At 39.3% G+C, this 15821-nt stretch overlaps 1 protein-coding gene across 4 annotated transcripts in view; it reads right to left on the bottom strand.

Moving 5' to 3' along the window:
• FARS2 (phenylalanyl-tRNA synthetase 2, mitochondrial) overlaps positions 1-15821 on the bottom strand; it is a 255170-nt gene that overhangs the window by 112425 nt on the left and 126924 nt on the right. For all 4 annotated transcript variants that reach the window (XM_009279173.1, XM_009279174.1, XM_009279175.1 and 1 more), the window contains one exon: positions 2318-2478. In XM_009279173.1, coding sequence (XP_009277448.1) covers positions 2318-2478 — 161 coding nt within the window. The remainder of the gene's footprint in view (positions 1-2317; positions 2479-15821) is intronic.

Raw genomic sequence — 15821 nt, forward strand, 5'->3', positions numbered from 1 at the left:
CAAGGCATTCATTCACTGCTACTCCCCAGCAGGCAGGTGTTCAGCCATCCCCAGGAAAAAAAAAGGAAAAAAGGAAAGAAGGTCCCTAAGAAGTGCTTGATACCAGAGCAAAAATCTGTTTCTAAAATGTTGGCCATATCCTTTCATTAGAAGAGAGAAAGAAAAGACTGAAAATAATCCATCTTTCCACCTCTGCTGCGCCTCTCCCATACCCCTCATTCTCCCAGTCTGTATACTTTTCATTGGCCTATTTGTTGGGATACGACAACTGCCAACACATTAATGTGATAAAGCAGTAGGTAATGGCCTGGTAATATTACTCCAGTCTTTCCCTTTGATCCAAGTTAGAGCACAGTGGCAGCTGACAATTTCTTCTCCTTGAAGTCCCCCACCTATTGCATCATACCTCCTGATTCATGTTATTACTTCAGAATGTATTTCAGCCAGCAAGCCTCAACTTCGCGACTCTCTCTACATCAGTTCTGGGTTGTAGAACTTTTCTCCTTGTTCCAAGTTGAACCAATGCCAGCTGAAACCAACACTGCTCAGCAAGAAGAAATGCTTAAAGACCTACCAAGACCTTGTCACCACTCTCCTATTGATGACACAAGACAGTTACCCAGCAAAACAGTGCAAAACCATGTGCTCCCAGTGACTCCTGCTCAGCTGTTACCAAACAGCATCAATTTAAAAAAAAAGTCTTTCATTTTTAGCTTCCTAGAAACCATGTCCTTTCCTCTAAGCCTTCCACAGTAATCTATGCCTCTGTCCTCTTCAGATCAGTTCATTACACCTGACTTTATCTGAAGCTGAACATGAAAATGATACGCAACTTAGAGAAGCCAGACAGCCCTCTCTTTGGCTCACCTTCAACATCAGACCATATCATTCTGACAATCTGGGCCTTTCACCAAAACCCCAATCTACTGCTAATATCAGTTTGAGGCTTGGATCCACAATTTTAAAGCAAGCAATAAATCTCATCTTGGTTCCATCAGAGATCAGATTGCAATCTATAAACCAAGCCACAATCTGTACTCCTCAGGAGCAATGCCAATCAGAAAGATATGGGCTGAAAAGGAGACTTGAGCACTCCTTATTGAAAAGAACAACAAACATTCTGTAGGAAATTAGAGAAACTCACAGGCAGACCCACCTTCAGGAACAGTAGCAAAAACCTGTCTTCTTTCTGTAAGTGATAACTACAATCTGAATACCCCAATGCCAGTATCACAAAAAAAAAAAAAAAAACAACCCAAACAAAAAAACCAAACCAAACCAACAACAACCAAAAAAACCCCCACCAAAACTCCCCCAAACCTATCCAAACACCATTTTGACTTCTTGACTCTACCAGAGGTGTGCCAGAATTGCCATGAATTAAAAAATGGATGCTGCTACTGATTTCATGTGGAGACTGCTCAAATATCATCTGAGCATTATCACTGTTGATTTCCCCTTTTATATTTTCAATTCTTAAAAAACATAATCAAGCTGTACACAATCAAAGCAAGGAAAATGGTAAAAGGCAGCAGCAAAAAGCGTTTTGCTGCTTTAGTACCTGACTTCGTCAAGCATCTACACAGCTATGTCAGCTCAACTCTCCCAAAGTGATACCCCCAAAGTGAACCTTACTGTGCTCGTGCTGAAGAGTATTATGGAAGTAGCATTTCCACTCAATCCAGTTATGCTTGATTACTTTGCAACTACAAAAAGTAAGACAAGGTTTCCAACTACAAAAATCACCTCAAGTAGAGGAGTTACAAAAGAAATACAAGCTGAGCCTGCACTCTCCCCTGACTATCACCTGTAGGAAAGAGCTGACACATTGAAGATGGCGAGGCACATTCACAAAGCATTTTGCCAAAGTTTGACAATGCAACTCACGTTGATTTCAATGAATGTAGAGTGAAAACAATGGGAAAAATTTGGAATGTATTACAATATTTGAATGCTCAGCATCAAACACATTTTTATAATGAAACAGAATTATGGACACAATTCAAGAACACCCAAACCAGACACAGGCCTAAATCAATCCCTATTCTGGATAAATTTAAAAGTTAAATATGTGCTTAAGTATTACTCAGAAAAGAGATATTCACTGGGTATCAGCAGCAACTCACAACATTATCTGGCTGATATCATCAGAAGCTGAATTTTATTGCAGTATATCAGACCATCATGACAGCTGGAAAGCTGTTGCTTTAAAACCTAATCTGTTAATGGCACAGAATTTTAATTACGTGATATTCTCTAGGGCTACACACACTTCTTACTGACAGAAAGTTATTATCGTATATATATATTATTTTACCTGGAATTTTATTTTTTGCCAAATGTGAGGCACAATAAACTGCTTCAAGAAGCGTTCATCTTCACTCCAGAACAGTCGGATGTCAGGGATATCGTACAGGATCATGGCCAGCCTCTCCAAACCCAAGCCAAATGCCCAGCCAATTTTATCCTGTGCACCAGCTGCAATAAACAAACAAACAAGATAAAAATTCCAGAGCTTAAGTTCAGAACATGAAAAACTGCTGCTAAAATGTTCACCTATTTACCAAGTTCAAAAAAAAAAAAAAAAAAAAAAAAAAAAAAAAAAAAAGGAAGGTTTTGGCAATTAAAAAAAAAAAAAAAAAGAAAGTGAAGTGGCAAGACAGAAAAGCCTACAAGTAATTGCCAAATGAAAGATCTAAAGGCTACAGGACAGAACCTACATCCATCAAAAACTGCAGCAAGATGGGGCCTATCACTGAGTCCAGGAACTAAAAGTGGTAATAAAATAAAGCCGCGCCCTTGGCAATTTGCATCCAAAGTTTCAGACAGACTTTGAGAAATGCTGCATAATGCTATACACTGCTTCCCTTTACTATCCTTAGAGCTGAGCACTTCACACCTGACTCAGCTGTGTTTTGTAAGACATGTAAACATGAATTTCCTGTTCAGAATATTTCACTTGGGTTGACAGACCAGGGCAAGCCTATGCAGCACTAACTTCATTACCAACAATTGAGAGGATCAAAATTGCCTCCTTCAAGGCACCTAGAAGAAACAGAGCAATGGGATGTGAGGCGCTGTTGCATTAGCATCACACCTCCAACCAGGGAACTCCCGGGCTGCTGCCCCTGGGACAAGCCACTGCTCCCACATACACAAGTCTCTTATGCAGCACTAAATATAAAAAGACAAGAATATTTAATACAGGAGAGCTGTACAGATATTAACGATGCAACATTTCTGTCAGGAAAGTAAATATTCATACCTTCCTTCATTTACAGGGCAGGAGCACTGAGTCCTTAAACAGGGATTTTTTCAACACCATGTTTAGCCATCGTCCTACTGATTTTGAAATAAGCTGAGAGCCCAGCAGCTCTGGCAAAGGCTCAGAGCTTTTTAAAACTTAAACAAATGCCTAAACACACACACTTATGCTGAAAGGATGCGTGCACGTGTGACAGACTTGACTTTTCACCATCAGCACTGGCAGTGTGCTCCTGAGTCATATAATATCCCTGTACATCTCACAGCTACCCAGCTAGACCAAGGCCATACCTGCCTCCCCCAGTATTAATTTAAACTCTAATTTTTTGGAAGCTTTGAACTCAGCAGCTTCCCCACCATCATGCAGGAGGCTGGAGGCAGAATTCTTCTTTCTGACCCCGTCTCTGCTATCAGAAAGGAGACAGCTCCTGTTATTTGGGCGTTGATGACATCCTGAGGTATGCTGTCACGTTCAATGCTGAGTCAAAACAGTCCGGAGTCCTGTTTAAATAAAGCCAGGCATAACAAGCTTGGGAAAAGAGACACAGTCATCACTTTGATTCTTTTAATTAATTTGAACCTGCCTATTTACCTGGAATACTAAGTCACCAGCAGAACCCATCCGTGCCTCATCTGCTATCTCAGAAGTATTGCACTGCCACAGGAATTTGGTCAACTTTATAAAAGTATTCCCCAGAGGAGTAAGGATATTTTGCCTTGTCCCTTCTCCTGTGCTCATAGGCAAGATTTTGCACTTTCTGACCTTTGAAAGCAGACAGTTTATCAACTGAATTGTGGAAGTCCTAAGAAATAGAGGACTGGGTGTGAACTCAAAAGGAACCTCATGGCAGAGCTGTTCAAACTAGTATGCTTAGACCAACCAACAGACTTTAAACTAACCTGACCTTGGAAACCTACAATCCATGCTACATTACATGAAGAACTGTATTATTTGCTGCTGTTGATTGAGTTATTTTTAGAGAAAGGATAGTAACTTCACAGAATGTATTGAAATTTGTGTTTGGGAAAGATTTTGAGCTTCAACTTTAAGTGTAAACTATAAACTGTTTCTTTTCCAAGCTGAAAGTACTATTTCTCTTCATATTCCAGTATATAAAAGTAATTATATTTTTATGGCTATGAAGAAGGGAATATAATTCATTGCAATGGTGTTGCTTCCCCAAACTTCCAGCTTGTCTGTCTTAGATCATCAACTCCTGCCTCAGTAGTAAAACTCCTACTCATTTCAAAAGTGCCAGACTTTCATATATGTATGGACATTACTGTAGACTGATTAACACAATGCAGAGGTAAAGTTGAGCACCTGGAGCAATATCCATGAGGGTTCTGAACAGCCACTGCTTAATCTCAACAGCGGTATTAAACCTGAAACCTAAAGATGCCGGGTTAAGCATCAGTGTTAATTAATTCACTGATGCTTATTTAAGTGTACATGATAGGGGATGATGATCCTCCTTCCCCACATTACTGATGATTACTGGTAGAATGGACAGGGAAAAAAACCTGATATGACAGAAGATCAGCAGAATGAGTGTATATTCTGACAGGCAGAGCTCTACATTTAAGATTTGTGCTTTTTTATTATTTTGATATAAGAATGGTTTTCGTTACAACTCTTTGTTCACACTTTGAGGTTAATATACAATATTTATACCTAATTGATTTGCTATGCATTTTAATTCTGCAATTAATGCTTTTATTTTATATCAGCAATTGTTTTTTTTTTTGACTGGGACGCATCACACTTTTTTGCACTATGTAGCAGACAAAAAATTATTTAACCAGCTATCCGCTTAGCAGCTCAGAGCATTGTCATCTGAGCTATGAATAAACACGTAGTCGCAGAACTGGTATTTTGGATGATCCTTGTACAATTATCAGCCTTCAGACCACAAACTTCTCAAATGTCTGCAGTCAAAGCTGTATCACTGAAGAATTCCCTCTACTCAGAGGGGAGGAAAAAAAAAAAAAGAAAAGAAAAGGGAAAATGCAGATAACTAGAATTCCTCCTCAAATCAGCACTGGCAAAACTCCACTGCACTCCACATCTTCATTTATTTTGTCTCTGATCTCTTCTCCAGCTTCCTGGTTGGAAAGCTCCAAGTCAATGCAGCGTTTAAAGATATGATTGACTTAAAGGATTTGAAGAATTACCTTGGGGAACTCAACAAGACTAAAGCACACCCCTAAACTTATTTCTGACTGGAAATAACCAGATGGCTTAAAAGTTAAACTTGCAGCTAACCACTCTGTTGAGTGAGAGCAACCCAAATCTTTTCACAGCACATATATATGTTTAAATACACTGAATTTTGGCAAGTAGTATGCAAAGAAGTCAAGTGAATGTGAGTCAACATGACAGAACGAACACAGAATAGCTTTCAACGTGGCAAAAAAACAGGTTGAGGTTCTGACGAGGAGACCTGGCCAAAGCAGCAGATTCCAGGGACCTGGTGGGGCAATCATAGCATCACTGCTTGAAATAACACAGCCCAATGGATAAAGCTTTCCTGACACAGGAGCTTTCCCCAACTGGTCCTCAAAGGTTTGTACACTGCCAGGCTCCTGCTGCCTCACGTGAAAAACCTGACTACCCACCAGGAGAAAATTGGTGGAAGCTTTGCATGTCAGGTAGCCAACGATGGAAAAGGAAAGGATAAAACAGTTTGACTGGCTTCCCACACTGGGGGCTGAGACAATCCAATCTGACTCCAGGAGAAGGTTGCATCATCGCAACTGTGTCTTACACGGGAGCTCAAGAGTCCTTATCTTCCTTGAGAAGTCATCTATCTGTCCTGCTCTTAAGCTTCCAGCCCAGATGAATCAGTTTACACTTAGATGTAGACCAATCAAGCCATTCTCCAAAAAACATTGTTAAATGAAAGCTGAATTTGATCAGCCAGGATGGGAAGCTTTGTAATTACTCACTGAGGCATATATAATGACCTGCCAGAACTCATGGATTACCACTGAATCCTCAGAAATACCCACAGACAGAAATGTTTACCTTCTCAAGAAGTGTGACGCAAGACATTTTGCACTGTATAAGATCAAGACATTTCACAACATAGTGTTAGGAACAGGTTGGCAAAACTTCTTTGTTATACACTTCAGTCACATTTATTTTTATATCTATGCTGGCTTTTATTTAACAATTTTCGCTATGCCTGTAAAACTGCCAATAAAGAAATCTTTCTTTCAATAGAGCCTAAATTGAGTCTTCAAATTGTTATACTCAGCAGTTACCGAGAAGTGAAAGAAATTAAATTTTGATCTTGGATTGGGGCAGTCAGGAGCATACAACAGCCCGCATACAAGGTGTTCTTCACAAAATGCCCAAAAATGAATATACGCAAAGTGTGTGTAGCTGAAAGCTGGGATGAGTTCCAGAAGCAAAGGCCTGAATATGATCTCCCGCTTTCAGTCCAAACCATGGCTGTCAGTGGAGCAAATTCAGGAACTAAAACAGTGGGAAGAGGTGTGAACAGATTCTCAAGGATACACAGACTACACATCATGTTTTATAAAACAAATCAGTGCTTTAAACTGTGTAGAAAGTAAGTTATAGACATAATGAACATGTGACGACATAAAATATCAGAAATTCCTGAAGCAAAGACCTATGCCCACGTTTGAGCTCTATGTGATTAATGGACAGCTTATGAACAAGGCTTTGAAAAACAGCTTCTGCAAAATAAATATTTACTTACAGCTAGAGACAAGGAATGCATATTCTACACGAGGGCCACAGCAGTGAGGTAAACCATGTTTACCCATGTTAAAAATAAGCCATTTTAAATTATTTCCTACTTCAGATAAAACTCCCTTATGTTGGGAGTCAAAGGTTTTACATGGGGAAAAAAAAAATACTAAGGTGTCAGTCTAATACAGAAGAGCTTCCGAAAGTGCAAGGTCAGGTGGCTGGGATCTTAAGCAACTGAGGCCAAAAAGCTTACTGAAGTTTCCTTCTGAACTGTTCTCTTCAGCAAAAGCAAAAATAAAAACTGTCATATTATTCTCTAACTCCGTTAAATTGATGCATTCAGGCTCCTGTGTGCAATTCAGTTTAAATTACCTCCCAAAATAAGGACTTGGCTTTCAGACTATGCATGCTAAGTAAGCCACTCCTCAAGAACTCAAAGAAGTAAACATTCAATTATGCTTATTCTATGGAAAAAGAACTTATCTTTCTAAATCTCATATGTGGAGTAATTTTCTAACAATAATAGTCACTTTGAGACCACGACTTTGTCTCCTGGGTCAGACTGATCTGTTCTGTTTGCTCCACTTGAAAACTAAGCAAAAGAACTTTAAAGGCTTTGATTGAGTTTTTAATATGTATGTTTATTTTTGTTCCATAATCAAAATAACTGGGTACATACTAAAGGAACAGCCTATTTAAAAAATTCCTACCCAGGAAAGCCATCTACCAGATTCAGCTTTCTTCTAATATGTAATTAACATACATTCTACCATTTTACCAGTATTTCACCAGGCCAAATAGCTGGGAGGAAAACATTGATAGGGAGAAATGGATGACCAGAGCAGAAGAGGACAGAAAAACTAGATTAGCAAGAAGAGGAAAGAGCGAACCAAAGCAACAACAAGGAGGAACTTTCCCTATTTTTTCCCACCTTGGACTGATACTTTTAGTTTCCAATTCTTTTATCTTTCTGCTTCTGAAGTTATGAATTCCTCAGTCCTCCTCCCCTGCTCCTTTCCATCTTCCTATCTTTGCCTGAGTCCACTTCTCCCATTCCCACGAGCCCTCCTAAGCATTCACAACAAAATCAATGACAAAACCACCATTAAAAAGAATCTTACTTAAAACTTCAGATATTTTTTCAAAGTTCATAACCATACACTGCAATAACATTCAACCTTTCAAATTATATAAGATGAAGTATCCACTTAACTCCCAAGAGCAATACAAGATATTAGTCATTAACTACAAACACTTTTATGGCATATAGTCTTCCTTTTTCGCTGTACTTCAGCCTACGTATCTGAACAAATGGCTTGCTTAGCTTCTGAGGTTTTTTTCCTTTACCCCTGCATATCTCAAGACTGGACATTCTCCATGGAGGACAGTGTAATTTGCTGTCCTAATTTATGTCACAGAGCAAAAAATGAATTGACTCCTTGGGACTATTTCCCCTGGCTCTGCCTGTGGGCTCCGGTACTGCTTTTTGTTCTGTGTATGTAAAAGCAAATTCCAATTCCTTTCATAATGTTTTGTTCATTCAGGCAAAGCTGGATTTTGAGGTTTTGTGTCTTTTAATATCTTTTAATATCTTTTAATATCGTTAAAACTCCCTAGACATTGGGGCCATATAGATTTGAAAAAATAAAAGCTATAAAGAAATACATGAGGGGCTGCCACTTGGCAGAAAGACCAAGTTCTACAGTACAGTTCAAAATTTCAATTACGAACCTCATTTTTTCAGGGTTATAAGTACAGCTGGACAAATTCACTCCATATATATTAATTGGTCCAGATGCAACTTTCTTGGCAAAATTTCACCAATACCAAAGTTGACTGTTTAGTGTCTTACAAAATGGTCTTTTCTTCAAGAACAACAGGCAGAGCAAGGAACAAGAACACAAAGACCATCACAATGTGATACAACCTTCAAGAGATTAAGACATCCTCAAAAGATACAGAGGCAGCAGTTTATGTATCATAGCACAGGATGCTATTAGCATCTGTTTGATATTCCTGTTTGAAAATCAGAACAGCAAGAACACCTGCATATATTAAAAGGTTAAAACCCGTGTTCATTCAGCTGATCGCAGCACAGTCTTATAGTTACTCTGAAAGCCTGACACTGCACAGTAAATTCAACTTTTACAGGCAGGGACTGACACTGCATTTTGTGTTTCTACAGCACCTACCATAAATAAGCCTTGGGCTCATGACTGGGATTCCTTGCCTCTAAAATATATAAAAATAATAGACAGATAAGGCTTATGATTTAACAACTACACTCTTCTGCCACAAACTCATTCATTGGAAGAAACTCATGAAAAGCCTCGTGTTCACGTAGGCATCACTTGCCTTATAACTGGGGTTGGGATAATATTCCTTCCTTTTCTAGAATGATTTAGGTAAGACACATAATAAATGTAAAACATTAAATTTCAAAATCTTTCTGTCAACAGTAATTCAGCATTCTGATGGTAAAGCTATAAAAAGATTTCTTACTGAAGTGCAGCATATATACTCCAGCACAATGAACTCCAACATAATCCCACTACAGTGTTTCGTAGCAGTTCTGACAAGGTTCCAGGTACACACAATTAATTTATTTCAAAAAATCACAACATGAAAGGTCCAGGTGTACCTAAACATATTGTCATACAGCACAGGCTGGAAAAAAATCTTTGTTCAGAAGCACTACCCCCAGTTTTCCTTTCTTCTTACTAGAGAATTACTCCACCAGTCCTGTGCTACAACAGTTTGAAGGGTGTTTCTCGCTTTTGCTCACAAAGAGCTCTTCGAAGTGTGACTGCCTTCCCAAGCTATGCCTGCTTATTGATCTCCCATCTGAAAAAATTTGACCATTGCATGTTCCTGGGCAAAATCATTTCTGTCAATAGGTCTCATGCTATTCAAAGACATGGATATGTTTTAAATATATAATTACAGGAAGTAAGTACTATATGAGATCAGACACTACCAAGCGGGGTTTGCAGACAATGTTACAAAAGGACCCTCGTGCATTTCTCTCTACATTGTTCCTGAGTATAGTGTTTCAACCTGGCCACCTGCAAGTATCTTTATCTGCACCTATAATACACCTGTGGATGCTCAACTAGTCTCCTGGTACATTTTGTACACAAGGCATGCATAGAAGGGAAAGCATACAGCTGTAGCATTAATGGACACCTCAGGAAACTCAATTCTGTGCCTGAGGACAAGGCATAGTGAGCCATGACCTGTTCTTCTGCCTGGGCCTAAAATCTCCTGTTTCCTCTCTCATACCCATGTTCCCAGAAACACCAAGGTAGAGCAAAACCTGAACTTACAAATGAGTTTCTTTAGCTTGTAGTGCACTGCTTGACTTCTATGCAGCCACAACCCTTTGAACTGCTTCACCTGGGAAAGGACTTGAGTTGTGCCTAACCCCGTGCCTGCTGAGTGACACTATGGAATGGCACTGCTGTGCCCAGCCCTCTTCTGGGGCAGGAACTAAAGGATTTCACTCAAGGCAGAAGAGTTCTCCCTCCTACTCAGTTCATCTTTTGAAATTGTGCCTGGTTACTAACAACTTGATGGCTATTAATGTATTCTCTTTGGATTTTGGGAGGCTTCGAAGCGGAAGCAGAGATACCTGCAAGACGATGCTGAGCAGAAGCCTAATTCTGGGGGACACCATCGGCTACTTCACCACTACACATTGCTAGGTGTCTGGTCTAAGCCAGTCTCTTCAGCTCTGCTGTAAATGGGGAGAGAGAATCACAAATAATTGTTCACTCTATCGTAAGACGTGTACAGACAAAACACTTAACTTTTAGACAGGTAAATCAGATTAGATGAATTTGACCCTATGTGCCCATTTCAGCTTCAATTTTTATCATGAAATAAGCATTCCTGTATAATTACAAGGAAGAGAACAAAAATCTTTAATCTCAGAGTAATCACCACATATTAATTTCTCTTTTGGATTTCTTTCTCAGATTTCTTTTAATTAGTTTCATCATTTCAAGTAAGCTTTTTCATGACTGAGGAACTCATATGACACAAATACAATGGAAATTACATTTTGAGTACTCTCCTGTCCTTATCTCCCTCTTCCTGCACTGCACAAATGCCTATAGCCACTTTTTAAGATTTATAATTTATTTCATTTATTTCAACTCATCTTATTCACCAGCAATAATACAGGATCACAGCCAGACCTTCATGCTTTTCTCACTTACAAGTAGAACATTTAGTTAGAGACTATTTTTAAAGTTAACCCACCATCTCCATATGAAGCAGGTGACAATAAAATATTGAAGAGGAAGTAATTGTTCCTTAAAGTTCAAATTAACTCTTCTTCCTCTACTTTCTAATTTGTATGAAACTCCTGAGTTCTGGCAGCAGCACGTTTATTTCTGAAAAATAATGATTTCTTAAAAAGTGACAAATTGTATTACAATTTGGCATACAGTGGTTGAAGGAGTTTCACACAATACAGTATTAGCAGCTGCTACACTATTGCAGTTGGAAGAAATACAACATTGTGAAGTCCCATATAAACTGTACAAGAAAAGCTTAGGAAAAGACACAAGGAGAGGTTTTGCTTGAAGTCCTTGAAATAATTTGTGGAAGCACCTTAGCTGTACATTTTGCAGAGGCTCCTTGCCCACTCTTGCCATGCAGCTGACAAGGCACATAAAAGATGATGGAAACAGATGCAGAAGCAATAAAATATACAGGTGAAACAGATTATGCTCTGCAATTCTTGCTAGCAAAATGGCACGACTACAACAACCACCTTACAGTAAATGAAATCAATAGAAAAGGAAAAGAATCCTACAAGAACTTGCTTTTCCCTAAGGGACTAATATCTTGGCAAGATATCACTGCTATTTTATACGTTCAAAATTAAGTTTATACGTAGTCTTTCAACGTACAGTTTTAAATGCCCCTTTTATGCTATCTGTCTCTAATGACATTTCCTAGCAAAGTGTATCAATAGCAAAATGTCCCATTTTACATGCAAGGCCATTTTCCGAGGTATGATGGGCATCCAGGGAAGTATGCTTTGCTAAAATGAAAACCGAAATATTACCTTTTTAGAATTATTAGACAACAGCAACATGTCCCCAACAGAGTGAACTGGCAAAACTTGTTTTTCTTTGGAAAGCTTAAAGAGATTCTTCTTAACAATGTACCTTTCCATCAGCAAAAAGACTGTGCCAGCACAATTCCAGCAGCAAGAAGTTGGTTCTGCTGGTATGAAGTACCTCTACACCACACCTACGCTGGCTGACCTCTCCTATACTGGGCTGGGGTGTGACACTCACATACAAGGTGTGTGTTACACTCGATTATGTAGTACACTAAGTTATTGATACACTGATGATGTCCAGCTGTTGCTGTACATATGTGCTTATGTAAACATGTTAGCGTCCCAGACATACTCTCGTTACATTACTGGAGTTACAGCTGGCGAGCAGAGTTATACCACTAACAGCCAGAAACAAAGGGAATGTTCATTGCAAAAGGATGGGCTGCAGGATAACCCTGTAACTACCCTCTCCCTAGGTATATGTATTGTATAGAACAGTTTACTCCCTTACACAGGGACCAATAGCACAAAACAGAACGGCTTTATTTACCTTTGAAGGAGGAGGGAATTTCCTCAGAAAAGATATTCAAAGGAGGCAAAGACTGCCATATAAAACACTCCAACTTCCACAGCTGATTGAAAAAAATCATGATCCTCCCACTATGTTCATATAAACTCTCAATTATATCTAATATTCTGTATGTGTAATAATTAGAGGTATATACACACAGAATTACTCTACAAAGCTTGTAATTATATTACACTGATGACTCATAAGAATGTGATGATATACAACAGAATATCTCAATTTTTCAGTTTTCAATTTAAAACAACCAGGAAATGGCCCACAAAAGTGAGCCTTAATACAACACTTGGTGTTTCAATGAAACATTCAGATATTCTGAAATGCTAGAATTAAGGTTGCCTGAGGAACAGTAAGATGCTCTCATCTTAGAAAAAACATTACGATGCTGTCTTCAATGAGACAAACAAGCATTAATCTTTCCACAAGACTTTGTTCTGTTCAGCACAGAGAAGAGGCAATGGTTAATGATCCCTGCTTGCGTTCCTTGCATTGCTAAACACGTACCCCCAAGTGCCTTACGCACGGAGCAATATTCAAGCAGAGCTCTGAAGACACATTATTTCTTTTATGAGCTTCCCAATGAAGCATTCAGTTCCACAATATTTAAATGCTTGAAAAATATTAAGGACTTCTTTTTCTTCTTCCACATGTCTCAGTGAGTTGAGGAAGTATTGCTGCCTCCTGTATTGCGGACTGGGAACTTGGGCACAGAGACTTTAAGATCAAAAGCATCTGTTACTTTTGCTCCCAATCTGAGATACCTGGGACCTGATGTTTCTGAGCAGCAAGCATTACACAGTGTTTAATATGTTCAAAGTACAGCTCCCTATTACTACAGCTGCAACTGTGAGCACTCAACACTTCTGCAAATCAGACCCCAGGGTCTCAAGTCAGGCACTGAGACAACAAAAAGCACACAGTTAGCAGCCACACGCAAAAAGTCTGAGTCAGGAGATGTTCCTACGCTCAACTAGGAACTTTTTCGCTCAGGAAGGAAGGCAGAGCAGCGTTTAAGCACACAGACTGTCCTTTCCTGCTGTCATTAAAGGCACCCATTTCATGCTTTCCAACTACTGCCTTAGTGAGGCAGAGGCTTGCAAGAGCAGCATCCTCCACCCAGCAGTCCCAATTCATCCACAAAGGAATGATCATCCTGGAAACTGAATCAGATAGCGGTCCTTCACAGGAGAAGAAGTAAACTTTGCAATGTCCTTTGCCTCCTAAACTGCCCCTCCCTCCCCCCCTTTCTCCCCAGGACTCCGGCTTTCCAACCAAGAAGGTTTATCTCTCTCTCTTGCTGGGACGCAGCATGGACGTTTCGAGGGAGCAAGCCTCCTGTGTCCTGGAAAGGTGCTGATGACTGCCTACAGCCCTGGACTGAACTGCAGCGCCTGACTCAGCCCATGCCCAGCTCAGGGTGAATGCTGGACGAGTTCAGCTGACAGCAAGTCATGGTACCACTGAGCCTGCACTAACTGCGAGTTTCCAGAGGAAGCCAGAGATAAACAAACTCCTGTGGATAAATGCGTCTGAACCTTTCACCTAAGTAGTACTCTACCTTACTCACAGGCACAACTTCTGAGAAAGAGCGAACCATTTACTGAACACAGGCACATACCTCTTGTATGCCTTTTTTTCACCCTCCCAAAACAGCAGCCTCCGTCAATGAGTAGTCAAAACTGCAAATTAGGTGGGCTAAAGATGTAATCAGGCTTGACTAGAAGTTGACTGAAAACTACAGGAGTACGTAATCTGAAGCCCACTGAAGACAGAAAAAACCCCCACACAGACTTCAGTAAGGTATGGAAAAGTTCCTTCATCACCAAACACCACCTCGTTCTGTGCACAGGGCAGGGGCACGGAAGACAGACCACTGTCTTGGCGGGGGAAGAGAGACGTGCTCAAGTGTGTAATCAGGGTATGTGTGCGTGAGTATCACAGCACCTCAGTGGGAAAGATCCCAGGTTCACTCAGTGAGCTTTGTATCTTCCTCATGGACTATATGAATGGAAATATTCTGATATACATACAACATAAATGAAAGGTTACTGCTTTGATTACATGGTATCTTAATTTGCTGTTAAAATATTTAAATGAATTAACAGAGAAGACTATCTGCTTTTCTTTCTAGAGTAATGAATATACTAAGAAAAATCATTTCTCTTGCTCAGTTGAAAAACTGCAATTTAAACCCCCTTATTAAAGAGATTCCTTTCTCAAAAAAAGTCACTAGGTCTGTAACTAATGTTCCTTTTTCACAGTTGGTAATTAATCTGTTGTTACGCATCAAACTTAATTTTGGAAAGGTAATGCCACTGACACTTAAAGAAATGAATGATAAAAGAAATGTTAGACCCCCTAATTCTATAATTCCTATGTAATGACAATTAATGAAATTAATGAATTTTTTAAAGTGCTAGATAAAGGGGCTGCTGTGCTTTTAAGATTTACTCTCATGATCAAATTGTGTCTCTCATAGCTATCAGAAATATAATTAAAAGAAGACTTCCTAGAAAATAAACCTACAGATAGTTTTTAATTACATCTTGTTTCCTTTACAGTTTGAAAGTTGACAGCAATTGCTATAGAAACTTGTAACTGTGTCTGGTAATTTTTGCCCTGCCCTCATTTAGAGAAGTCCATGTTGAATATCAGTCCCACTTGTCAATAGAGGAGAATCTGAAATATATTAACATTTAGTTTTACAGGACAGATACTAATTGGATTGTTATTTTGTCACTGCGTAAATTTTCAGTGACCTTTCCAAAAAAGAAATAACAAGTCAATAGAAACTGTTTCTTCTTGACTTTCTCCACCCCCTTTTTAATATTTTTTTTAAACAGCCATCTGAAGTTTCTTAATCCCTTTCCAGCTACATACAGTTTCTTTTCCCCCCCCCCCAAGGTAAAAAGGATAAGTAAGGCAGTTTTGTTCTTTTTTTACTTTGCATTTTACTTTAATGGAGGTTTTCTAAGTTATTTCAACTAACGTATTCCATATTTACAGAAAATAACATCAGGTTTTCCAGCACAAAGTATCCTAAGATCTCGTTCCCTTCCTCATCCTCTCCCAGGAAATGGAAAAAGAAAACACAACAAAATGAAAATACAGAGGGCCCAGCTTTCAGCAGCTGATGCACATTTGTGCATCTTGTAAAGAAATATCTGAAC

The sequence above is a fragment of the Aptenodytes forsteri genome, unplaced genomic scaffold (assembly GCF_000699145.1).
Source record: "Aptenodytes forsteri isolate BGI_AS27 unplaced genomic scaffold, ASM69914v1 Scaffold81, whole genome shotgun sequence".
NCBI lineage: Eukaryota > Metazoa > Chordata > Aves > Sphenisciformes > Spheniscidae > Aptenodytes > Aptenodytes forsteri.